This window comes from Lemur catta, chromosome 15 (genome assembly GCF_020740605.2).
Source record: "Lemur catta isolate mLemCat1 chromosome 15, mLemCat1.pri, whole genome shotgun sequence".
Lineage (NCBI taxonomy): Eukaryota > Metazoa > Chordata > Mammalia > Primates > Lemuridae > Lemur > Lemur catta.
The window spans coordinates 10,218,081-10,244,814 of record NC_059142.1 but is presented as its reverse complement, the minus strand read 5'-3'; the positions used below and the strand labels follow the sequence as shown (position 1 = coordinate 10,244,814).

General features: G+C 46.5%; 2 protein-coding genes across 4 annotated transcripts in view; one reads left to right on the top strand and one right to left on the bottom strand.

The window, feature by feature from the left end:
• Positions 1 to 11,782, bottom strand: part of WRAP53 (WD repeat containing antisense to TP53) — a 13,292-nt gene extending 1,510 nt beyond the window's left edge. The window contains exons 1-7 of one of the 3 annotated variants that reach the window (XM_045570129.1): positions 11,589 to 11,782; positions 9,352 to 9,671; positions 9,104 to 9,202; positions 8,728 to 8,839; positions 738 to 826; positions 455 to 545; positions 216 to 348 (exon numbers count right to left, since the gene is read on the bottom strand). In XM_045570129.1, coding sequence (XP_045426085.1) covers positions 216 to 348; positions 455 to 545; positions 738 to 826; positions 8,728 to 8,839; positions 9,104 to 9,202; positions 9,352 to 9,662 — 835 coding nt within the window. In that variant the 5' untranslated portion in view covers positions 9,663 to 9,671; positions 11,589 to 11,782. Of the gene's footprint in view, positions 1 to 215; positions 349 to 454; positions 546 to 737; positions 827 to 8,727; positions 8,840 to 9,103; positions 9,203 to 9,351; positions 9,868 to 10,036; positions 10,073 to 11,588 lie in introns of those variants that run through there. The other 2 variants (XM_045570128.1, XM_045570130.1) reach the window with 2 other exon arrangements.
• TP53 (tumor protein p53) lies at positions 11,643 to 26,734 on the top strand. Its single transcript, XM_045570131.1, has 11 exons — positions 11,643 to 11,810; positions 22,000 to 22,101; positions 22,226 to 22,247; positions 22,340 to 22,606; positions 23,052 to 23,235; positions 23,316 to 23,428; positions 23,646 to 23,755; positions 24,064 to 24,188; positions 24,283 to 24,356; positions 25,099 to 25,205; positions 25,813 to 26,734. The coding sequence occupies exons 2-11, from the start codon at positions 22,028 to 22,030 to the stop codon at positions 25,892 to 25,894; spliced, it is 1,158 nt and encodes a 385-aa protein (XP_045426087.1). The 5' UTR covers positions 11,643 to 11,810; positions 22,000 to 22,027; the 3' UTR covers positions 25,895 to 26,734.

The window sequence follows — 26,734 nt, the reverse complement described above, 5'->3', positions numbered from 1 at the left end:
GAGTCAGCCAGTTCTCTGACCAGCTGGTTGACCTTGGGAAAGTTTCCTCCCACTCTGCGTCTGTTTTCTCCTCTGCCCACTGGGCACAGTTTGCCTTCTGGGGCCATACTAAAGATGAGGCAAAACCCCACAGGTGGGCCCCTGGCTCACACAGGCCCCTGTGCAGGTGGCAGCACCCTTCCCTTTCCTCCTCCTTTGGAGGCACAGATGCTTACCAAATGTGGCTCGGACCTCACAGTCTCGGCCAGGGCGGGACGTGGAGAAGACACGCACAGTCCGGTTGAAGCCACAGAAGAGCTGGGAGCCATCCGGGGAGAAGCAGAGCGAATGGGCTGCCGTCAGCTCATCCTGGGGGCAGGAAAGGACTGAACATAGACCTTGCAAAGCCTCAGTTGTCCTCAAGGAAGGAGAGCTGGGCCAGGACGAGCACAGGGGCTGGTGTAGAGGTCCATACCAGGTGGTTGTAGGAGCGAAAGGAAGCCCGGAGCTCTCCAGTGAATGCATCCCAGATGTGAATCGGGTTCTCCCGGCTGCTGCTGGCCACGCTGAGAGAGACACGGACACTGAGGCCCCGGTGCTGTCAAAGGAAGGGGAGGAAGCCAACTGACCAGCCCTCTCAGCTCCCATCTGAAGTGCACACTGAGCCTTCCTCCGCCCAAAGCAGCCCCTGACTCTCTCAAGAGGGCCCTCTTGAAACTGGGGAGATGAGGAAGGAGGAGGCAAAAGACATCACTTACTAGGAAGTGTCTGGCTGTGTCGAGGACATCAGAGAATACCAGCAGTAATCATAGATGGTATCACCTTCCACCATTCGAAGGACGGGGACCTGGACAGAGATATGGGGATGCCTGCGTCACTCGGAGTGAAAAGGAATCAGAGACTCGTGCCCCTAGCAGTTTTATAGCACAGAGGAAGACTGCTGGCACTTTACCAACCAGGTAGGAGAAGGCAGGTGGGGTATATATAGAGAATAGAATCTTTACCTCAATGTTCAAGGGTTAACTTAGACTTTAATGTCAGATTTAGGCCACCAAAAACCATATAGATTCATATTTTTTCTTTATAAACACTTAGAGAGGAAGCAGTTCGAACATGCAAAGTATGAAAAAAAATGTCACATGACCAAGTACTTAAAAAAAGGAAAAGAAAAAAAATGTAAAACCCTGTGACTCACCCCCTCCACCCAGCTTAAGAAAGAAAAATATGTTTCCTAACAGAAACCCTCTTTTAGAGGTAAACACTGTCCTGAATTTATCATTGTCATACATTTCTTTAAGAATATATTCATACAGAAAAAAAAAAAACCCAGCATCCAGCATTGTCTTGCATGTCTTTAGACTTAACATGAATGGTACCGGTACTGTATGATTCCCTCTGTGATGGTGAGATTTAACTGGGGTGACACATTTTGCTCTAATACATGCATTTTCACCACCACATAGCTATCCACTCATGAACGTATCCAGACTGATCTACACTTTTCCTACTGACAGTCACTCATGTTTTTCTGGTTTTTGGCTAGTGTGCATTAACATTCTGGTACACGTGTGGAAGAGCTTCTCTACAGTTCCTGTTAAAGAATAAAATTACTGGTCTCTATGCTATGAGCTTTGCCAACTTTATGAGATACCGTAATGTCAATTTTTTTTTCTCAAAGAGCTCATCCCAATTTGCTCTCCCAACAGTGGCATATAAGAGTGCCTGTTGCGCTCTCTCCTCTTGATATTGCCAGACTTGTAAATTTTTCTCAGTTTGAAGACTGTGAAATGGTATTTCACATAAATTTACATTTCTATCATTATGATAAGTGAGGTTAGACATCTTTCTCTGTTTCTTGGCCATTTAGGTACACCTTTTCATAATTTTTGCCCATTTTTATGCTAGGTTCTTGCCTTTTTCTTACTGATTTGTAAGAAATCTATAAATAGTCTGGATACCAGTCCTTCATCAGTTATTTGCTGACCCTCGGGGTGATGTCACTCAGCCATTACTTTAGTTTGCACCTCTACACTCCAAACAAATATGTACAACTGCCTGGTGGACAGCTCCGCTTAGACATCCCACAGGCACCTCAAACTCAATTTGTCCATATCGGACCCTGCATCTACCACCTTCAAACCTACTGTTCCTCCCGTGCCCCACACCTAATTTGCAAGCCTGAAATCTGAGCACCAGCCTTTACTACTACTACTCTTCTCTCCCTTTCCACTCCTGGCCCAGCCTAAATCTTGCCAATTCCTCCTTGTAGGTTTCTCCTGCATCTGTCCTCTCCCCTTCATTCCCGCTCCTAAGATCCCATTACAAGCCTCTGCCTCTTGCCAGCATTTCTGTAACACTCCACATGTTCTCTGGGCCTCCCTATAATCCAGCCTGCCCATCCATTCTTCACACTTGCAGCCACATGGAGGCCCCAGGGATCTTGTTAAATTGGAATTCTGTACAGTGTCACTCTCCTGCTTAAGCATTTCAATGACTCCACGAAGCCCTCAGTATAAAATCGATCTCTTTACAAAGCTTTCGATTACCATGCTCCTACCCTTGACCCACCTCTCCAGGTTCATCTCCATCTACTCCTTTAAAATCTCTACATCCCATCACTTTGACTCTCAGGTCACAAAAGGTGCCAACTCGCCATACTTCCAACCTGCAGGCTTTCACATGTACTTTCTGGAACATTCTTCCTTCACATCCCCCAACAACTTCTGGTTGAATCCTAATCATCCTCAGGTCTCTCAGATGCTTCTTCCTCTGGGAATGCTTCCCTAACCCCTCGAGCCAGGCAAGGTGCCCCCGCTCCATGTTCCTATAGCCCTCAGTGCTGCTCACTGTGCATTGTATCTGTCGGGGAGGCAGGAATCACGTCTGCCTTGCTCACCACTGCTTCCCCCACACCTAGTGCATGAATGGCAGTCAATAAATACTGTTTTGACGAGCAACAGGAGGCAAGAGACTGTTTCAGCAACATAAGGCCCAAAATAACAGGACCTGAACTAAAGTAGATGCACTGGAGTGGAGACAAGTGGATGGATTAGAAAGATTAGGTGGACTTGATAGGATTTAGTAATTATAATAATTGGATGTGGGGGGTTACGAAAAGGAAGATTAAAGGATGAGACCTGGGCTGAGTGCAATGGCTCATGCCTGTAATCCCAGCACTTTGGGAGGCCAAGGTGGGAGGATTGCTTGAACCCAGGAATTCGAGACCAGCCTGGGCAACATAGCAAGACCCCGCCTCTACAAAAAATTAGAAAAATTAGCCAGGCGAGGTGGCACATGCCTGTAGTCTCAGCTACTTGGGAGGCTGAGGTAGGAGGATCACATGAGCCCAAGTGTTTGAGGTTGAGGTGAGCTATAATCATACCACTGCACCCCAGCATGGATGATAGAGTAAGACTCTGTCTCAAAAAAAAAAAAAAAGGACCCTGGCTTCAGGCTTGGATATCTGAAGTCACCAAAATGGTAGAAGGAACTGAAGGACACAGGAAGGCTATAAGGTGCCAACACCCTCTGAGTGAGAGAGAATCAGATAGCATAAGCCTCAAAGGAAAAGTTTTGCAAAGATGAAAGGCCAATTGTCTGGCTATAGCATGTGGGAATGAAGACACCTCCTTGTCCCCAACCTGAGAGATGTAGGGCACAGAAGATGCAAAGTCTCTACTGCAGAAAGGTAGAGGGGAAGTGAAGGCCTCCTGCAAGAGCCACAGAGTAGGGTGAGTACTCAAGGAAGAGGCTGGGGAGTTAGAAATAAGACTTCCGGAAAGCACTGTGAGAAGGTAGAGAAGGGAGGAGAAAAATTAGGAAACTATGTTGGCAAGAAGACTCAGTACACACATGTATATGGAAATACCCAAAAATGTCCCCCCCTCAATTTCCCCACCTATATAAATTTTATCTATTTCCAAATACTAAACTTGCAGACATTAAAAATGAAAATACCTAATGAGTGAGGTTGTGACAGACTGATGTATTCATACATGGCTAACAGCAGGGGAAAAAAGGCACAAAAAGCTTTTGCAAACAAATTGTATCATAAGACACAAAAAAAATATTGATATTGTCTGATCTAGGGTATTTCTTACTCGTAACATTTCTCTTAAGAAAAGAATCTCCCCCAAAATACATGAGGATGTTCACTGAAGAATAATTTATGATATAAAAGTCCCGGAAACAACCCAAATGTCCAAAATGAGAGAAGAGGTAAGAAAATTATTGTAAGCACTCAATGCAATATCATACATCATTAAACATCACAACTAGGAAGACTGGACTACCAAGAAAAGCATTTAGGATATGACTGTTAAAAGGAATAAAGTAGAATACAAAACCATTTATCACAGAATTACAACCACATAAAAGCTTCAGTACTTGGACAGAGCTTAGAAAAAACATTATTAATAGAAAGATTCAAAGGGCTGAATTTTCCAGTGGTAATGACTTTTCCCCTTTTTAACATTCCTGTTTCTCTTCAACGGAGTTCGTGCAATAAATACTCAAACTCCCATGTTTCCAGAGTCTCTTCTAACTGTCCCCACATGAAACGACCTCTGCTCCTAAACTCTTTTAGGATGGCTGCACCAAAGCTCCCTAGCCCTGATACACCGCCAATTTCTGTTCCAGGAACCAGGCCTTCTAATGCCTTATACCTCGCTCAGAGGACTGAAATTCTGGGGCCTCCAGTCTTAAAGAGTTGCATTTTAGGTTAGTGTTTAGGACCAGCCCTGGAATTTGGCACCTTTCTTCTTTTAGGAAGCCAATGAGCCTCTTCCCCTACCCCCACATTAACCTCAGACACTAAGGAAGTCCCAGTCTCCTGGATCATCACCAGGACCTGTACACACACCCTAACCTGCCCCAAACCCACTCTTCCCAGCTCCCACTAATCCTTAAACCAGGCCTCTGAAATTCCCACTCTAGAATCTAAAACCCCCGTATTTCTCATCTTCTCCTTAGAATGCTCCATTTGCACTCCTGGACTTGACTGGCCATGGCTATCCCCCCACGGCCCTCTCAAGCTAAGACAGCCCTCCCCAATACATGGCTCAAGGACAAGAGGTAGATGGGTGTCACCATTCCCCCCATCATCATTTCCAAACCTTTTCACTGCCCCAAACCCCAGTTCCTCTGCAGTTCTTGCCATCAGACTAGATACCCCCCTTTTTGTCACCCTCCCTCATTCACTGAGACTTTACCTCCTTGTTCACCACCTCACTGCCCACAGATGCTCTTGTTTTCATTCTCAGTGACTTCTGCTTCCACAGAGCCTGTGAATTACTGTCTTTTCTGCCTAGCACCGTCTTCCCCCGGGTATCAGCCTGGTTCACTCCCTTATTCCTTCATCTCTGTGCTTAGATGTCACCTTACTAGTGAGGTCTTCCCCAATCATCCTTTTTAAAATTGCAATTTACCCTCCCATTCCTCTTCCCTGCTTTATTTTTCCCCATGGCACTTGTCAGATATATTTTTCATTTTGTTATTTCTTTATTGCCTATTTCCCACACTACCGGTGTCCCAAAAGTCTCCATACAAAGAAAAAATTTTGTAATATTTTATAAATAAAGGGACACCTAGCTACAATTTCCCATTTTCCCTATGTATGGCGACTTTTGGGACACCCTGTAGAATATAAGTTTCACAAGACAGGGACTTCTGTCTGGTTTTTTTCTAACTAATCCCCAGCTCCTAAAACAGGGCTTGGTACATAGAATGTGCTCAACAAAAGTGTGTTGAACCAACAGACTGATGAAAGAATGAATAGATGTGTCCAACACCCTGGCCTCTCTCATACTCTGACATGCTCAGCACCCACGGCCACTGCCTTCGGCCTACATCAGCCACCCATTCTCACGGGCATGCCCTGGGCCTTGTCATTGCCCCAATGGTACATCTTAATTTCTGACTATCATCTCTGACTACCATCTCCGACCTGTCCAGTTCACTTGCTCTGCTGTTTCTACCAAGACAATTATTCAGCTTCATCAAAAACATATTTACAATCCATTTCCTTACCCACTTAGATTCTAGTCCACCATGACATGCACACCCCTGCAGACACTCTCAAAACACCCTGGTCTTTCTCTCCTGGCAAACCCCAACCAGACTATCCTCCTATTCCACACTTGTACCTAAATGACACCAATGACTATTGGTGTTTACTGAATATTTACTATATGCTAGGCCCTGCTTTAAGCACTTTACATTAATTCATTATTAATTCTTTTAATTCTCACAACTTCGTGAGGTGGGTGCTATTATTACCATCCTCATTTTACAAACAGAGAAACTATAGTCATTTAACTTGCCAGGAAAAATGCATAACACACTAAATGGTCTCATTTTAAATGGATGGCAACAAACCTCTAGTGGGCACAGAGCAAAGAACAGCGATACTGCCACATTCCTTGGTGGTTTGATTTTCTCCTCTCTAGGACAGATCATTTCGTACCTTCTGTTCCCTGTACAGACCTTCAGCTGAAAACCTCACTTTATGCTTCCCTAAGATTATAGAAGCCAAGAGACAGAAACATCCAAATCTTTCAATCACCAAACAGCAGCCACAGAATGTTCCTCCTCCTCTCTTCCTGCTACAAGGAAGGAGTCTGTGCCTATCAAAGCCAAGTCCTCCAATGTGCTCTAGATCCTGTCTTCACCCACCCACTCAGGGTCTTTGTCACCCCTCCCCCCAACATCAATCCCTCCCTCTCTACAGGTCTATTCCTGGCATCACACAAGCACCCCAAAAGCCCTTCTTTGGCCCTGCATTCCTTCTGGTCACCAATCCATTTTTTGGCTCACTTTCACAGCAAAACTTCTCCAAAGAATTGTCTATACTTTTTCTTCCACCGACTCTAATCAGCTTCTGCCGCCATGGCTCCTCTGAAAGTGTTCTCGTCAAGGAGGTCACTAATGACCCTCTGAACTGGCCTTGCTCCATCTCTCAGCAGCATTGGTCACAACTCTCTGCTTCCACCTCCGTATGCTGGAGCACACAGGGCTTTGCGGGTCTTCTCTTCCACCAACACTCTCTCCAGATGGAATCCATTCTCGAGACGTGAGATGCAGGCCCAGCGTGGTAGCTCACACCTGTAATCCCAGCACTTTAGGAGGCCAAGGTGGGAGTATCGCTTGAGCCCAGGAGTTCAAAGCTACAGTGAGCTATGATCTCACCACTGTACTCCAGCCTGGGTGACAAAGAGACTGTCTCAAAAACAAAACAAAAAAAGACATGCAATACCATCTACCACTTCTCGAAGTATATCCTTGGCCCCAATCACTCCCTTTAGCTTTACATTTCACATTTAATGTACCTAAAAGCCCTGACTTCTGTACCAATACCTGTTCATATCCCTGTTTCCTCCTCTGTGTAAACTGTTCCACCATCCCCACAACTGCAAAAACCTGGACGTCACCCTCAGTTGCTTCCTTCCCTGCACCTCCACGTCCAGTGGATCTCTAAGTCCTACAAAATATACTTCAAATCCATCCACCATCTCTCCTGACACCACCCTCGCCCAAGCCACCATCATTTCTCACCTAGCCCGTGTAAACGCATCTAATAAGTCTCCCTGATTTCACTCTTGCCCACCCAAAACTCTTCTGTTTTAAAGCTGTCCCATGGTTTCCCAAATAAACTCCAAATGCCCCACCCACAAGACCCAACACAATGTTGCTGCTCCTCCCTGTCCTCACCCCACCTTCCCCCTGGCTGGCCTCAGTCCAGCCACCCTGGCTTTCTTTCTCTTCACAAGGCTCTCTCTCCCTCAGCTCTGGGTCTTTTTCTTTTTTTTATTTTGAGACACAGTCTCACTCTGTCACCTTGGGTAGAGTGTGTTGGCGTCATCATACCTCACTGCAACCTCAACTCCTGGGCTCAAGTGATCCTCCTACCTCAGCCTCCCGAGTAGCTGGGACTACAGGTGCGAGCCACCATGCCCAGCTAGTTTTTTCTATTTTTAGTAGAGACAGGCTCTCACTATTGCTTAGGCTGGTCTCAAACTCCTGACCTCAAGCGGTCCTCCCACCTCAGCCTCCCAGAGTGCTAGGATTATAGGTGTGAGCCACCAGCTCCGGGTCTTTGTAGTATCTATCACTGCCTCTTTCTTGAAGGCTCTTTCCAGGGCTCTTCACATGATTAATCCCTTATCACTCTTCAGGTCTTGGCTCAAATGTCTGCTCTTCAGAGAGCCCCTCTCCCTGACCATTTTATCCAAAGTGGTATATCCTCTAGTTAATCTCTCCCCATTCTGTTTTATTTCCTTTGAGCATTTATTATAATCTTTAATGATCTTGATATTTACCGGTTTACATGTTTGTTGTCTGTCTCCCACACAAGAGAAGCAAACCAGCTCTTAATCTGTCCTGTTCACCACTTTATTCTAGTACAGTGACTGCCATATATTAGAAATCATTTGATAAATATCTGGTCACCCATCCATTTCTTGCCTCACTTTCACAGCAACATTTCTCCAAAGAACTGTAAATAAATACTGCCACAAAAAAAAAATCCACTATTTTTTTTAACAAAAAGCATACATTCTTGACTACAGAAGGGGCAAACATCTCTTTAAATGACTTCAGAATTCAGGGCAGAAAATACTACACGTGGAAATTCATGGTGATGAAAAGTCCTGCTTGTAAACAGAAAACACGTGAACCATACTTTCTCCAACTACATGTAGGACTTAAACATGCAGCGTCTGACAAAGGGGCAGAGTGAGCCCCTACTCTTACCATTTCTGCATATTCTACCTGCTCCCCTTCACTGTATAGCTCTTGGGGCAGGTTATAGATCCGCAGGATGTTATCAGCACTATTAGTCAAAATGCAGGAACCATCGGGGGCCCTAGAAATAGAAGAGAGTTAGAAAGCTGGACAGCCCTGTGTTTTCCAAGTGTAGGGCTGGGGCTGAGCCTAACTCCGGGGTAGATAAGCCCCAAGTCCTTGACGGAAATGGAAGACACAAAGTCCTAGATGAAACAGAAGCTTAGTCTAACAGAGATTCTTAGTCCTTCTCCCCCCTCTAGCAGATCCTTTTTCTAAATAACTGGGGTGTTTTAAGTGAAAATCCTGGGGGTGGTTACCTCTCTGCCCCATTATCCTCACTTACCACTTACAGCCTTTCAAGAAGTTCTCCGGTTGGGTGCTGAACTCTGACCAGGAACCACTAAGAAATCGAGGTAGCTGGGAGAAGCTGTAGTTCCAAGTGCTGGAAGGAAGATGGGGGGACAACAAACTTGGGTCGCCAAGGCAGAGGGGAAATGGGCCTGGAGAAGCGGGGCTGAGGACTGGTGGATAAGGTCTATCTCACACTTCCAACCTCCTCCGATTCCAGAGTCAGCTGCCGTCACTACTTACGTGTCTCCCTCATCCTCTGGAGCGGCTTCCTCAGACACAGCCTCCGTGGCTTCTCCAGACCCCACCTCTGGCCGGTTCGTTTCTCCTGCAGGAAGGCTTGCATTTTCAGAAAGTTCTTGCTCCTCGATTCGAGGACTCAACTCACTAGGAGTACCACACTCTGTTTCCAGGGGAGTGGAGAGAGTAGCTGGGTCCCCTTCCCCCAGCTCCTGGGACACAGCTGAGGCAGCCACAGGAACCGGGGACGTTCGGGGTGGCTCCTCCCCATCGGGTGGCGGTGGCACCAGTTCGGGGTCGGTATTTTTATCCATCAGGGAAACCTGAGGAGAGAGATGGGCTGGAGCTGAGGCCTGGTCTGAAGGAAGGCAGTCCGGAGCTAAGAGTTGCGCCTCCGACGTCTTCATACTGCCGAGGAAGCGCGGCAGACATTGGCCCCGGCCGGGTAATCCTCTTTCCGCTGGCTGCCCGCAGCTCGGCCCGCGGAGCGGCCACGGCGGCTTCGAAGTTCTCAAGGATCCGAAGCCGAACTAGAGAAACCCACCAGTGCCTTCTTTCCTCTTCCGAGAGGGGGCAAAACACCCCCCAGAAACACGGCGAACGCGGGGGAAACAAACTTTGAAATCACAGCGTCCCTTGGTACCGTGGGTCGCTATGTGCCACTTGCTCTCGCGGGATTTGAGCCCACCTTCCAATTGGACCTCGGCATCCCGGATCAGATTTCGCGGGCCACCCACGGAAGGGGCAGAATCGGGACGCAGCAGGTTAGGTTTCCGTTCCCATCAAGCCCTAGGGCTCCTCCTGGCCGCTGGGAGTTGTAGTTGGAACGCTTCTGCCTTGCCGAGAAGTGCCGGCGCGCCCCCTACCGTCTCCCCCAGTAATTTTTTTTTTTTTTTTTTTTTGAGACAGAGTGTCACTTTGTTGCCCTGGCTAGAGTGAGTGCCATGGCGTCAGCCTAGCTCACAGCAACCTCAAACTCCTGGGCTTAAGCGATCCTCCTGCCTCAGCCTCCCGAGTAGCTGGGACTACAGGCATGCGCCACTATGCCCGGCTAATTTTTTCTATATATATTTTAGTTGGCCAGCTAATTTCTTTCTATTTTTAATAGAGACGGGGTCTCGCTCTTGCTCAGGGTGGTCTCGAACTCCTGACCTCAAGCGATCCACCCGCCTCGGCCTCCCAGAGTGTTAGGATTACAGGCGTGAGCCACCGCGCCCGGCCTCCCCCAGTAATTTTTTTTTTTTTTTTTTTTTTTGAGACAGAGTCTCACTTTGTTGCCCGGGCTAGAGTGAGTGCCGTGGCGTCAGCCTAGCTCACAGCAACCTCAAACTCCTGGGCTGAAGCGATCCTACTGCCTCAGCCTCCCGAGTAGCTGGGACTACAGGCATGCGCCACCATGGCCGGCTAATTTTTTCTATATATATTTTTAGTTGTCCAGATAATTTATTTCTATTTTTAGTAGAGACGGGGGTCTGGCTCTTGCTCAGGCTGGTCTCGAACTCCTGACCTCGAGCGATCCACCGGCCTCGGCCTCCCAGAGGGCTAGGATTACAGGCGTCAGCCACGCGCCGGGCCCTCCCCCAGTAATTCTTAAAGCGCCTCCCCCCACCGCCTGCAGAGGGCGCCAGCACTGTGTTTGATTTTACAGGTTTTCCACCTCTTTTGCATCTCATCCGCCAGATTGCTCAGCACTGTGTCTCTCTCTTCATTCATTCAATAAACATTTATTATCGAGCTCTTACTTGCTACCCAGCACTGTACTAGGCACTGGGGAATACAACAATGAATAAGATAGTAGACAAGTTCTCTACCCTCATAGGGCTTATGTTGCTTTGTATTGAAGGCAATGAACAAATCTTTTCAGATAGTGACAAGGACTGTGAAGGAAATGAAACAAGATGGTGTGATATAAAGTACTCGAAGAAAGACGTTAGATCGGGATGTTCAGTAAAGCCTTTCTAAAAGGTGATATTTTAGTCTATTAGAAGAAACTATCCAGCTATCTGAGAGAGCAAACGCAAAGCTTTCTTCCTTCCACCCTTCATATTTGACACAGTGGCAGGAGTCCTCCAGAATGGTTTCCGCCAATTCTGCCCTCACAACTCTGGCTTGTAGAACTTCCCTACCCCAGAAGATTAATAGCTACAGCACCAATACGGCGAGAATCCTGACTCCCCGCATTCTTCCTCCAACTCTCCATTTCCTTTGCCACCTCCGGCAGGCGAATTACTTGCCCTTACTTGTCATGGCGACTGTCCAGCTTTGTGCCAGGAGCTCCGCAGAGGTTGCTGGGATTGGGATTTTCCCCTCCCATGTGCTCGGACTGGCGCTAAAAGTTTAGAGCTCCTCAAAAGTCCAGAGCCACCATCCTGGGCCCTGGTAGTTGCAGGGCTCCGGTGGCACCTGGCGTCCGAGCTCGGAGCGTGCTTCCCAGGACGGTCACACGCTCCACTGAGGATTGGGTAAGCTCGAGACTTGGCCTGATGAGTCCTCTCTGAGTCACGGGTTCTCGGCTCCCTGTATTTTCAGCTCGGGAGAATCGCGGGGGGTGGGGCAGTGGGGGACTTAGCGAGTTTGGGGGGTTAGGATGGAAGCTTGGCTGGCGGGATCAACATAGAAATGCAATGTTGAGAAGCCTGGGTGTACATTATGGGGATGCTGGCACCAGCTGAACTCAAAGCTGAATACCTATGCAGGGGAGTGGGACTTTGGGGAACATTGAGCCGGCCTAAGGGGTACTTCTTTCCCCAGCACCCACCTAGTGCTGGGTGTGGGGAATGCCTGAGATAAAAGGCATAATGCATTGGGGTCTGAGACTTTCGGATCTCGAAACTTTGGGAACTCAAGGCTTGAGACTTTATAGCCCATGGCATGCTAGGGAAACCTTGGGCTGCATCCCGAAATGATTACTTGGGGTGATCTGGAAAGCCCAAGCTAAGGTCCCACAACTTCCGGACCTTTGTCCTTCCTGAAGCGATCTTTCCAGCCAGCCCCGGCTCCGCTAGATGGAGAAAATCCAATCAAAGACTGTCAGCCGTGGAAGTGAGAAGGGCTAAACGAGGGGTTTGCCCGCCACACCAAGAAGGACAGTCCTAATTTGAGAGGCCCGGCAGCCCTGTTATTGTTTGCCACCACATTTACATTTCTGCTTCTCACAGTAGCATTTCCGGTTTCTTTTTGTGGGGCTAGCTCACTGTTCACCTGATGGGAGGGGAGTAGAAAGAGAAAAATCTTCTAGGCTGGCTCCTCTTACTTGCAGAAGGGCTACTATTCTCCCTCACTTTTTTTTTTTCAATCTGTATTACGGGGTTATTGCCTTGGCAAACGAAAGGGTATCTGTTTTCATGCAAACCTCAATCCGTCCCCCCCCTTTGAATGGTGTGCTCCACCCCCTCCCCGGGGCGCCCGCAAGCTGGGCGGACGCTACCATTGCGTGGGACGGGGTGAAAAAACAGTGTGCAGAAGGCAAGCTCTGGGTATTTTCAAGAATAAGTACGTTTGAGAATCACATTTTGAAAGAGTGCAGTGATGGGCCGCTTGATAAATTGTCAGAAAGACAATCGACCTATTTTACCTGGCTTTGGGCCACTCCGATTCCGGACGCAGCCCGAACGTTGTGAAAGCGGAAGGGGCGAGCCTTGAAGAGGGTGGGCCCAGAGGTCCTAAGTGCTCCCGGTGCTGCTGGCGACTTCCCGGTGGGAGGCGACGCAGCCCACGTGAAGTCTGGCTTGTGTTCTCTGCTCCCGCTTCTTCATCTCTTAGGGCGCAGTTACTGTATTCAGCAGGTTACAACGCACCTGCCCCGTACCAGGCACTGTATGGCGTACTTACGTTCTTGCCTTTTTTCTAAATTCAAGTCGAATTTACAGTGCAATTGCATGGATATTGAATGCACAGGTAGATAAGTTTTGGCAAGCAACCACCGTGTACTGCCTAGCTAAATACAGAACGTTGTCATTATTCCTGAAACGTTTCCTCACGCTTCTTCCGAGTCAGTCCCTGATCTCCACATTTGTTTTTATTTCCGTAACCATTTTGCCTGTTGGAGAACTTAATACAAAGTGTTACCACTTTGTGCTCATTTTTGTCAGGTTGCTTTCCTTCAACGTAATGTCTGTGAAGTTCATCCGTGTTGTATATATCACTATTTTGCTTTTTTATTTGGTATAGTCCATCAATTGCGTATCCATTCTCCTTTTGATGGTCTTCGAGTTGTTTCCTGTTTGCGGTTATTAGGAAATAAAGCTGCTATAAACATTGTTGTATAATTCCTTTGTGATCATGTTTTTTTTATTTCTTGGATAAATACTTGGAAGTGGAATGGCTAGATCAGAAGTAAAGGGTAGGGTGGGTGCCATGGTCAAGCCTGTGATCCCAGCACTTTGGGAGGCTCGGGCAGGAGGAGGATGCTTGAACCAAGGAGTTCAAGGCTGCAGTGAGCTATGATCGCACCACTGCACTCCAGACTGGGCGACAGAGTGAGACCCCATCTCTAAAAACGAACAAAAAAAGGAAGAATAGATATATTTTTCACTTTATAAGAAACTGTGAATTTTCCAAAGTGATTCCTACCGTTTTACACTCTTGACTAGCAAGATATAGGAGTTATGATTGTCCCATCTACTTTTCAATGTTTGGTGTTGTCACGCTTTCTAATGTGGTCTATTATTGTGGCTTTAATTTACAGTTCTCTGTTGGCTAACGATGTCCAGCAATTTTTCATTTGCCTATTGGGCATTCATATTTCATATGCGAAGTGGCTTTTCAAGCCTTTTACCTATTATTTTGGGGTTTTGTTTGCTTTTAATGTTCAATTTTGAGCATACTTTATATTTAATATATTCTGGATACAAGTCCTTTGTCAGATACATGTGTTGTAAGTATTTTCTTCTAATCTGCTGCTTGCCCTTTTTTTTTTTTGGACAGTCAAATTTAGCAGTGGGCGGTTGTATACCAACTTCTGTGACACTAATGTTAATAAGTTCTGTTAACCCACTGCAGAATTCGAGACCACCCTGAGCAACATTGGACCGGCCTTTGAGCCATTACTAATTAATTTTTCAAATTAATTTTTGCTCAGGGTTTGAGATATAGGGGTCAATGCTCAGGTTGATTTGTTTCCTATGTGGATATCTAGTTATTTAATTGTTGTATGGTTGGAGTTTAGGTCTGCCATCTTATTGCTATCTTCTCTTTGTTTCCTGTTCTTTGCTTTCTTCAAACATTTGAGGAAAAAACAATATCAATCTTACATAGACTCTTTCAGAAAATAGAGGACCTTTTCCTAACTCATTTTGTGAGGCCAGCATAATCCTGATACCAAAATATTCCAAGAAAAGAAAATATAGGGCCGGGCATGGTGGCTCACGCCTGTAATCCTAGCACTCTGGGAGGCCGAGGTGGGTGGATCGCTCGAGGTCAGGAGTTCAAGACCAGCCTGAGCAAGAGCGAGATCCCCCGTCTCTACTAAAAATAGAAAGAAATTAGCTGGACAACTAAAAATATATATATAGAAAAATTAGCCAGGCATGGTGACACATGCCTGTAGTCCCAGCTATTCGGGAGGCTGAGGCAGAAAGATTGCTTGAGCCCAGGAGTTTGAAGTTGCTGTGAGCTACGCTGATGCCATGGCACTCTAGCCCAGGCAGCAGAGTGAGACTCTGTCTCAAAAAAAAAGAAAGAAAAAGAAAATTTAGACTAATATTCCTGTTAGCATATATATACAAAAATTTTACCAAATTTTAGCAAACCAAACCTGGTAATATATAAAAAGGATAAATACATCCTGACCAAGTAGGGTTTATCCCAGGATTGCAAAGTTGGTTTAACATTCAAAAATCGGTTGGGCACCGTGGCTCATGCATGTAACCTGGAAGGCTAAGGCAGGATAATAGCTTGAGGCCAGGAATTCAAGACCACACTGAGCAACATAGCCAGAACCTGTCTCTACAAAAAAATAGAAAAATTAGCTGAGCCTGGTGGCAAGAGTTTGTAGTCCCAGGTACTCAAGAGGCTGACGCAGGATGATCTCTTGAGCCCAAGAGTTTGAGGTAGCAGTGAACTGTGATGATGCCACTGCACTCTAGCCCGGGCAATAGAATGAGACGCTGTCTCAAAAAAAAAAAGAAAGTTTCAAAAATTGATTTGTGTAATTCACCACATTAACAAGTTGAAGGATAAAAATCTTATGATCATTTCAACACATGCAGAAAAAGCAATTAATGATATTCCACACCTATTCATGATTTCAAACAAACCTCCTAACAAAGGAGAGAAAGGAAATTTCCCTAATCTAATAAAAGGGCATTCACAATGAAAGTAGCATTAACAACATACATAGAGGTGAAAACAACATTCAGTGAAAAACTGAATGCCTTTCCTGTAAGAACAGGAACTAAGAAAGGATTTGACTCGCACCCCTTTCACATCATACTGGAGATCCTAACCAGGCAAGAAAAAGAAAGAAATAGCATAACGATTAGAAAGGAAGAAATAAAACTTCTTCACAGGCACCATAATTGTGTATATAAAAAGACCTAATGGAAAATCAATAATAAGCTACCAGAACTAATAAGTAAATATAGCAAAGGTTACAGGTTAGAAGGGCAATATATAATCATCCCCCAGTATCCATGGGGGACTGGTTCCAGGACCTTCTCCCATACCAAAATCTATGAATGCTCAAATCCTGGATATAAAATGGTACAGTATTTGCATACAACCTATACACATCTTCCCGTATACTTTAAATCATCTCTAGATCACTTAAAATACCTAATACAGTGTAAATAGTTGGTATACCACATTGTTTAGGGAATGAATACCCAAAAAAAGTATGCACATGTTTTAGTAAGACACAACCCTCCTTTTATTTCTGCCCAATATTTTCTGTGTCGTTTGTTGAATTAGCAAATGGGGAACCCACAGAAACAGAGGGCCAACTACATAAATTGTATTTTTATGTACTGGCAACCATTGAGTCTGAAGTTGGAAAATGACTTTAAAACAGTACCATTCACAGTAGCATCCAAAATTTTGACATACTCAGGAATAAATTTAACAAGAGATGGGCAAGAACTACATTGAAAACTATAAAATATTGCTGAGAAAACTTAAGGAAGATTTAAACAATAATGAGAAATACTATATTCGTGGATTGGAAGACTCAATGGTATTCCTTAGATGACGGTACTCTCCAAAGTGATTTAATTTCATCCAAATCAAAATCCTCGAAGGCTTATTTGTAGGAATCCACAAGCCATTTCCAAAATGAAATGAAGAAGTAGTACCAAAGTTGGAGGTCTTAAGTGATCTGATTTCAGGATTACTATAAAGCTGCAGTAAAACACAAGAACCAACGAGCAGACTAGAGTCTAGAAAGATATATAAATGGCCGGGCACGATGGCTCACGCCTGTAATCCTAGCACTCTGGGAGGCCGAGGTGGGCGGATTGTTTGAGCTCAGGAGTTCGAGACCAGCCTGAGCAAGAGTGGGACCCCATCTCTACTAAAAATAGAAAAACAAAAAATTAGCCAGTCAACTAAAAATAAAAACAAAAAATTAGCCGGGCATGGTGGCTCGCACCTGTAGTCCCAGCTACTCAAGAGGCTGAGGCAGGAGGACCTCTTGAGCCCAGGAGTCTGAGGTTGCTGTGAGATAGGCTGACACCATGGCACTCACTCTGACCCAGGCAACAAAGTGAGACTCTGTCTCAAAAAAATAAAAATAAAAAAAAGATATATAAATGTGGTCAAATGATTTTCTACAAAGGTGCCAAAGTAAATAAATGGGAAAAGGAAAGTCTTTCAACAAATAGTGTTGAAACAACTGAGGAAAATAAATGAACCTTGACACCTGCCTCCCATAATACACAATGATTAATTTGAGATGACTAATATACCTAAACATAAAACTGTAAAACTTTCAGAAGAAAACAGAACACCATCTTTGTCCTGGTGGTGGTGGGTTACAGGGCTATATCAAAATTTGTCAAATTAATCAAGGTTTATATGCTTCAATATATGTAAGTTTTTCTTCAAAAACTTTAGTGGGGACTGGGCGTGGGGGCTCATGCCTGTAGTCCTAGCACTCTGGGAGGCCAAGGAGGGAGGATCGCTTGAGGTCAGGAGTTTGAGACCAACCTCAGCAAGAATGAGACCCCATCTCTACTAAAAATAGAAAGAAATTAGCTGGACAACTAAAAACAGAAAAAATTAGCCGGGCGTAGTAGCACACACCTGTAGTCCTAGCTACTCAGGAGGTTGAGGCAGAAGGATCACTTGAGCCCAGGAGTTTGAGGTTGCAGAGGGCTAGGCTGATACCACTGCACTCTACCCAAGTTGACAGAGCAAGACTGTGTCTCAAAAAAAAAAAAACAATTTTAGTGGGGTCGTAGGGAGTGGCTAGAGGGATAAGAATAACAACACTCATTCACCAAATAATTTTAACACTTAACATTTTGTCTTCTTACCTTTTTGTTTTTTTCCTCTAGACAGGATCTTGCTCAGGGTGGTGTGCAGTGGCATGATCATAGCTCACTGCAGCCTTGAACTCCTGGGCTCAAGTGATCCTCCTGCCTCAGCCTTCTGAGTAGCTGGGATTACAGGTGTGCACCACCACACCTGGCTAATTTTTCTATTTTCTGTAGAGACAAGAGCCTCGCTATGTTGCTCAGTCTGGTCTTGAACTCCTGGCCTCAAGCGATTCTCCCTCCTCAGCCTTCCAAAGTGCTAGGATTACGGGTGTGAGCCACCATGCGCTACCTTGTTTCCATGTTTTAATTACACAAGTAACGTATGAATACCTTTTCCTTTTATTTTTCATTGTTAATAAAGCTAAATCCCCATTTGACTATCAGCCCTAGTCCCATGCACATACTACACCTGTTCCTGAGACCATCACTATCACAGGTTTTGTGGATTTTTTTCTTCTTGACTGTTTTTGACACTTTTACACACTTATGTTTATAAATACTAGAGAGTAGTTCTATAGTTTTAATTTACATTAACTGTTTGGATATATTACCATGTTTTGCTTTTTTCCATAAATTATATTTTTCACCCAATGTGTTTCAGAAACATGTTTTATTTACCATTCCCTACCTATGGATTCTGATGTTGTTTCTTTCCACTTGCCATTAGGAACAACACTGGCAGGAATGTTTTTTATGCAAGACCCCTGTTGTCCATGTGCAACCATTTTTCTAGGGAGTCTGATAGGAGTGGTTTTGCTGAGTAGTAAGGTGTGTTTTTGATTCTACCAAAAACTGCTTTCTTACTTTCTAGAATCAAATTTTTTCCCTAGTCAGCTTTCTGCCAAAAAAATTTTTATACCAAGCTTGGTGAAATCTTAGGAGCATAATTATTTCTAGCTTGGGTGTGGCTTCAGACAACCTAGGTTCAAATCCCTGGTTCTGCCTTTTGGGAGTTTTAAGAACCTGGGTAAATGACTTAATTTCTTGAACTCTCAGTTCCCTCTTCTGGTACCTACCTGGCTTTTTAGAAAACCAAATGAGATAAGCCACTGAAAGCACTGGGCCTGAGGGCCTGTAAGGCCTATAACAGCGGTCATTGTTATGATAATGTCAGGCCTGCCCCTCCTTGAATCTCAGCTGAGCTTATTGCCTTCCCAGCCAGCCAGTGGTGCCTGCATTTCCTTGTTTACATCCTGCCTCCCTAACTGGAAGGTCCAGTTCAGCTTGGCACATTTGTGTCATGGCCCCCTGATGCTGGTACCCATGGGAAGCAGAAACATTATTAGCAAACATTGAGACATTGAGAATTTAGTTGCTACTGAAGACTTGAATGATGGAGACAGGGAGACCTCCCCTGTCTGTGGGGCTGTCTCCCTCCAAGTAGGATTGAGACCTTGGGTTCACCATTCCAGGACAGCCCCTCCTAGCAAGTTTACTGAACAGAGTTCCCTGAAGGAGGTGGACTTGCATTAATGGTGTGGGAGCAGTACCACAAATCCACACAAACTCACAATTGCAAAGTTCTTTCTAGAATAACAATATAGAAAAAATAGGCTTGGCGTGGTGGCTCACGCCTGTAATCCTAGCACTCTGGGAGGCTGAGGTGGGAGGATCGCTCGAGGTCAGGAGTTTGAGACCAGCCTGAGCAAGAGCAAGACCCCATCTCTACTAAAAATAGAAAGAAATTATATGGACATATATATATTATATATATTTCTATATATAAAAATATATATAGAAAAAATTAGCCAGGCATGGTAGCGCATGCCTGTAGTCCCAGCTACTCGGGAGGCTGAGGCAGGAGGATCGCTCGAGCCCAGGAGTTTGAGGTTGCTGTGAGCTAGGCTGACGCCACGGCACTCACTCTAGCCCGGGCAACAGAGTGAGACTCTGTCTCAAAAAAAAAAAAAAATAGAATAACAATATAGAACAAATAAAAGAGAGCAATTGTATAAAGAGCTAACATTTCTTGAGCTCTTAATATGTGCCAGGAACTTTTCTCAGCTCTTTACATTCCCCAAGGTACTACTGTATTTTAGAACAAAGAACACTAAGGCCCAGAGAGGTTAAGTAACCTCCCAAAGTTGCACAGTATGGGCCTAGCCTGTCTGCCCCCAGAGCTCATGCTATGCAACAGCTCCCAGTGTTTCCTAGCCCCTGGGCACTTTGCACTGAAAACAGAAAGACTGTAAAACTCAATTCTTATAAATGAGGAAGCCAAGAGGTAATCCCTTTAAGATAAGTAAGGTCATATAACAAATTTACATAACAATACAATGTCAAACCCAGGCCTTTTTTTTGTTTGTTTGTTTGTTTTTGTTTTTTACCTTTTTTACCCCTCCCCCACCCCAGGGCTACTAACTTTGAGCCTCCTCCCAATTCTCCTGAGCTCCCTCCCATAAAAGTCTTTTCTTTTGATCAGTAACTAGGGGAACCCTGGTTCTTCCCCCCCCAGGGCAAATATTTGGAATCACTCCGGCTGCCGGCCCCCTCTTACCTTCATCCATGCGTGTGCACAGTTAATCTCTTCTCAGTTCTACTCAGCGCTTAGGGGCTGTGATACCTGACCCTTTGCCAACCTCATTCAGAGGACTTACATCAGCTAAGATCTGCCTTGACTGCTCACAAAATAGAGCTTTGCAGAGGAGTCTGTGATGAAGTACATATCTTACTCTTAGGTAATAAAAACTCACTCACCTCCTGTGTGTACCATGGGCAGTTTACATAACCTCTCAGACACTTCACCTGTGAAGTGGCAGGTGTAGTTATCAGGACGAATAAGACAATCCATGTGAAAGGATTTTGCAAACTCTAAGTACACAAGAAAGAAAGCCCAGTATCCACACAAAGGCGGAGCAAAATGTTAAAGAAGATTAGAAAAGAGGCCACCATTAATGGAGCTGCTTGGTAGGGGGATGTTTGTCAGTGCAAGACAGAAAAATGTAATGAGCATTTATAGTGGCTATGTTTCTTAGCAAAGCTGATGACAAGTCTGGCATTAAGACAGATAGCATGGTGAAGCCATTAGAAAGCTGGTCTGGGAGAAGGTGAGGTCACTGTTGCATAGCCTTGTGCAAGACCCTGACCCAGACCGGGGCAGCCCCTCTGACCTTGTTCGACCACTCATGACCCCTTGCTCATGGTCTGGGCACAGTGATTCCCTTATTCACCACGTTTATTGAGCCCGACCAGGTGCAAGGCATTGTATAATACTGTGATACACAAGATCTGTAGTGACAGATCACTCCCCTGCCCTGAGGAAGTTTGTAGTCTACTAGAGGGAACAGATGGAATAAACCAGAAAAAGTATCAGGCAGTGTAAGTACTGTGAAAATGAAAATAGGGTGATGGGAATTAACATAAATGACTTGATGGAGTTTGGCTGATTGAGTGGTCTGGGGAAACATCACTGAGGAGGTGTGACATTCACGGTGAAGTCTCAGTGGGGGGGTGGAGCAAAAAAAAAATGAGAAAAAAAATAAATAAAAATAAAAAGAAGTCTCAGTGGGAAGGAGCCAGCCTGAGGGGATTGAGTCCTCTTCATAGAGGGACCTGCCACCCCCGCCCCCGCCCGCCCCCCCCACGCCAGTTGATGTGCAGAGAAGGGCAGCCCGGGGAAGAGAGGGCGTGTTTGCAGGAGAGGAGATTACAGAGGAAGGCAGGGGCCATTCCTGAGGGGTTGGTAAGGCAGGGGTGAGGAGCTCCCAAGAGAATGGCAGGTGGGAGGTGAGACTGGTTCTTCAGGAAGCTTGACAATAAAGGGGATCAGAGAAATGGAGCTGTGTATCTGGTGGGGAATGGTGGGCTTCAAGGGGGCTGTCCTTCCCCATCTGGAGGGAGCAGGCCGAGAGCTACCACATCCTTTAACAAGGAGGGCGGAAATCGGGTGCAGGTTCGGCAGGGCCTGTGAGTGTAGTGGTGGGAAGCTTGGAAGTCCCTCTTCAGTTATCTTTTCCTCAGCTGTGTGGCTGGCGAGGTGGGCAGGAGCAGCCTGGGGTGTGGTGGGAGATTGGGAGAGAGAAGGTGGAAAGGAACAGCTCTGTTCCTGCTCCTCAGGAGGTCGTGCTGTGTCTCAGACTCTGATATGGTGTTGGGGGAGGGAGACCCTCCCTCCTCAGGCCCAGGTTACCCAGCGTTGGGTGTGTCTCATGCCAGATCCTCACTTGTCTCCTCACAGCAGCCAGACTGCGTTCCTGGTCACTGCCATGGAGGAGCCCCAGTCAGATCTCAGCATCGAGCCCCCTCTGAGTCAGGAGACGTTTTCAGACTTATGGAAACTGTGAGTGGATCTCATGGGAAGGGTAGGCTCACCCCACCCCGCACCCCCCAATCCCCAACCCCCAGCAGAGGCCCATGGGAAGCAAAAAAATCCATGGTACTGACTTTCTGCTCTTGTCTTTCAGACTTCCTGAAAACAACGTTCTGGTAAGGACTAGGGGTGGGCAGGGACCAGGGGTTTGTTGGTGGACTACTGGGCTGGGAACTTGGCCCTCTAACTCTTGTTTCACCCACCACAGTCCACCTCGCTGTCCCCACCAGTGGACAATCTGATGCTGTCCCCAGAGGACATTGAAGGCTGGTTCACCGAAGGCCCAGATGAAGCTCTCAGAATGTCAGAGGCTCCTGAACCAATGGCCCCTGCGCCAGCTGCCCCTACACCAGTGGCCCCCACACCAGTCTGGCCTCTGTCATCCTCTGTCCCTTCCCAGAAGACCTACCATGGCAACTACGGTTTCCGTCTGGGCTTCTTGCATTCTGGGACAGCCAAGTCTGTCACCTGCACGGTCAGTGGCCCTGAAGGGCTGGCTTTCATGTGACCCTTCCGAGCCTGGCTGTATCTCCCTGCATTTTTCTGTTCAGAACTTTGGAATTCTCCTTCAGCTTCTTGTCAGTCTTTTTACATTGTACCCATTTCATCTGTGACCTTTGATTTCTGTCCCAAAGTTGAATTTTCCCCCTTGACCTCAAACTTTTATCCTTCCCGTCACACTCTCAGCATCTCATGGGGACATGGAAATTTTCTTCCTTTTTCTTCACTCACATTCATTCCTTGGCTTTTGAAAAGCAGCTTCTGAGGTGTAGACCCCAACCCTGCTGTCTCCAGCGGCCCTCCCCACACAGTGCACAGCTTCCGGCAGGTGCTTGAGCAGGGTTTGTTCTCCTGACCCCCCCTTTGGCTTGGTTCGCTTGTCCCCTGACTTTCCATTCTGTCCCTTCCTTTCCCTACAGTACTCCCCTGCTCTCAACAAGATGTTTTGCCAGCTGGCGAAGACCTGCCCTGTGCAGCTGTGGGTGGACTCCATGCCCCCACCAGGCAGCCGCATCCGCGCCATGGCCATCTACAAGCAGTCACAACACATGACGGAGGTCGTGAGGCGCTGCCCCCACCATGAGCGCTGCTCGGATAACGAAGGTGAGCAGCCAGAGGCCAGAGAGGGGACGGAGCTGGCTGTCCAGGCTCCCCAGGCCTCTGATTCCTCGCTGTGCCCTTAGGTCTGGCTCCTCCTCAGCATCTTATCCGGGTGGAAGGGAATTTGCATGTGGAGTATCTGGATGACAGAAACACTTTTCGACACAGCGTGGTGGTGCCCTATGAGCCACCTGAGGTCTGGTTTGGCAGCCGGGTCTGGAGGGGGAAGAGGGTGGAGGCGATTGTCGGTGACCATCCAGGTGGGAGGTGGGAGGGCTTTCTCCTGCCTCTTGTTCCCCATTCCCACAACCCTGTGAGGTGTGCAGAGCAAATGGGGTACCCCCTTGCACAGTTGAGGGAACTGAAGCTTACAGAGGCTAAAGGTCTCACCCTGGGCCTCTGTTCTTTCCCAGGTTGGCTCTGACTGTACCACCATCCACTACAACTACATGTGTAACAGTTCCTGCATGGGCGGCATGAACCGGCGCCCCATCGTCACCATCATCACACTGGAAGACTCCAAGTAGGGAGCCACAGGCCACCCTTCACACCCCAGCCTCTGTCACCTGGGCCTGCCCCACACCATTTTCTTCCATACTACCCCCAATCCCCACACAGGGCATCTCCTCTACTGCTGCCTTTCAGTTTTCTTTTCTCTGGCTTTGGGACCTCTCTCTTACCTGTAGCTTCTCTTCCATATACCTGGAGCTGGAGCTTAGGCTCCAGCTAGGACAAGGGCAGTTGGGAGTGGGTGGACCTAGTTTGTAAAAGAGGGCAGGTAGGACCCAACTTCCTTAATGCTTCCTGCTTCTCCCTTCTTACCCTGGGTAGCGGTAACGTGCTGGGACGGAACAGCTTTGAGGTGCGCATCTGTGCCTGTCCTGGGAGAGACCGGCGCACAGAGGAAGAAAATTTCCGCAAGAAAGGGGAGCCTTGCCCTGGGAGTGCCAAGCGAGGTAAGCAGACAGGACAAGGGGAGGTGGAAGAGGTAGAGGGAGCAGTTCTGCCCCAGATTCACTCTTTTCTCACCTTTCCTTGCCCCTTTCCCAGCACTGCCCACCAACACCAGCTCTTCTCCCCAGCCAAAGAAGAAACCACTGGATGGAGAATATTTCACCCTTCAGGTACCAAGTCTGAGAGAGACAGATGCACAGCTTCTTGCATATACTAAGTGGGGTTGGATAATGGAAGAAAAGATATAAATGTAGGGAATATGAGGTCAGGCCCAGTTTCTCTATCCATTCTTTCCTCTATTCATGGCCCTGAATCTTGTAAAGTTAATATTATCAGGTTGAAAGTTTCAAGTCTATCACTCAAAATGCTATTTTCTTCTAGCCTGCTTTGCCTGCAATTAGGGCATTTGCCATTGGAGGGCAGTGGTGCCTCAGAGACAATGGCTCCTGATGGTACCTAACTTCAAAACACCAACTTGTACCATACATTTTAAAGGACCACATTTCAAAAAGAAAATTGTTAAAGAGAGCATGAAAATGCCCTAAACAGATGCTTCTTGACTTGGTATTACTTCCTGATAAACTCATTGTAACTTGAAAGTGCATTTACCACACCTAAGCTATCGAACATCAGAGCTTAGCCTAGCCTACCTTAAATGTGCTCAGAACGCTATGTTAGCCTACAGTTGGGCAAAATCATCTAACACAAAGCCTGTTTTACATTAAAATGTTGAATATCTGATGTAATTTAGTGAATAATATACTAAAAGTGAAAAACTTTGTTGTATGAGTATATGGTTTCTACTGAATGTGACTTGCATTTGTACCAGCATAAGGTCAAAACATTGTAAGTTGAACCATCTTAAGCCAGAGACCATCTGTACTTCTTTATCCCTCTCCTTCCCTGCTGCAGATCCGTGGCCGTGAACGTTTTGAGATGTTCCGAATGCTGAATGAGGCCTTGGAATTCAAGGATGCCCAGACTGGGAAGGAGCCAGGGGGGAGCAGGGCTCACTCCAGGTAAGTGACCTGGGCTCCTTCCCAGCCCTACTCTCCTGCCTTTCTACGTTGGAAAGCCATACGATTCCATTCTAATCCTGCCTTCATGGTAAAAGGCAGCTAATCCCATCCCACTGGGTCCCAGCCCTGTGTAAACATTTTTTAGTCTGTCTCCAGTTGTATGGTACAACCACTTTCCTGCCTCAGTGGATCCACAGACCCTTCAAACCCAGGGATGAGTGTGGATACTTCTCTGCCCTTCTCAACAACTCCTAGCCCAGAGCTGGGGGAGTCTCAAGGAGGGGCCTGATAATTGCATGGAAGTGTTAGGCAGAGCCTGGGTTTGAGGTCAGATACTCAGCCCTGACAAGTACTAGCACATCCTGAGTGACCTTGTGACTCCCCCTCTCGGGCTCAGTTTCTTCATTTATAAAATGGGTAAGGGAAGATTAAGAGATTAATATACTCAAATACCCTAAGATAAGCCTGTCTGCATGTAGTGGTGACCATCTTAAATTCCCCTTGTTCCAGCCTTAGGCCCTTCAAAGCCTTGATCAAGGAAGAGGGGCCCAGACCCTCTCACTCATATGATGTCATCTCTCCTCCTCCCCTATTCTGTCTCCCACAGCCACCTGAAGTCCAAGAAGGGGGAATGTACCTCCCGCCATAAAAAACTGATGTTCAAGAGAGAGGGGCCTGACTCGGATTGACACCCTCTGCTTCTTGTCCCCCGTTGGCAACTCCCTACCCGTACCCAACTTCCCTGGCATTGTGCAACTCAGGAACCCCTGCTTGCTGTGGATGTGCCTCAGAAACACCTAGGAATTTTTCTGTCGGCCTTGGCCTGGGGCTCTACTGAAGAAGTAGGCCTGCACTGGTATTTGGGGTGCAGAGTGGTAGGAACTAGGAAATACTAGCTTAGCTTCTAAGGTTTTTACTGTGAGGAATGTTTGGGAGAGGTAAGAAAATGTTCTTGCATGTAAGGGTTAGATTTTACAATCAGCCACACACTGGGTGGGAAGTCCAGTTCTCCACTGTACTAAGCAGGGAGCCGTTTCTAATTGTTTAATTTCCCCTGACCTCAGTGGCCACATCTGTGAAATGCGGATAATCACACCTACCTCACGGAGTCTGTTGTGAGGGTTAATGAAACGATGTATGTCTGATCTCAAAACCACCTTTTATTACATGGAGTCTAGAATTTGGCCCCCTCCTGGGGTGCTTGTTCCCTGTCCCTATTGGTAGGTGTATTGGGAGTTTTCAAGTCTCTACTGAGACTTTACACTCAGCCATATCCTGTCCAACCTCTTGGTGAACTTGGCACCTAAAAGGAAGTCTCGCCCTATCCCACACCCCGGAGGATTCCATCTCTTGTGTGTAGGATCTGGATCCACCAAGACCTGTTTTACTTCTTCCCCCAAATGCTCAGGGTCAATTTCCTTTACACTCTGCAAGGCACATCTGCATTTTTTACCCCCACCCCTTCTCTTCCCTTTTTGTATCCCATTTTTATAGCCATTCCTTATTTTACAATAAAATTTTGTACAAGC

What these genes read in the sequence shown, in the direction of transcription:
- TP53 (XM_045570131.1), top strand. Translation starts at nt 22,028, where the DNA reads ATGGAGGAGCCCCAGTCAGATCTCAGCATCGAGCCCCCTCTGAGTCAG. An exon ending in CCAAGTCTGTCACCTGCACG is followed by an intron (nt 22,607 to 23,051) that starts GTCAGTGGCCCT and finishes CTTTCCCTACAG; the next exon opens with TACTCCCCTGCTCTCAACAA. An exon ending in GAGAATATTTCACCCTTCAG is followed by an intron (nt 24,357 to 25,098) that starts GTACCAAGTCTG and finishes TCCCTGCTGCAG; the next exon opens with ATCCGTGGCCGTGAACGTTT.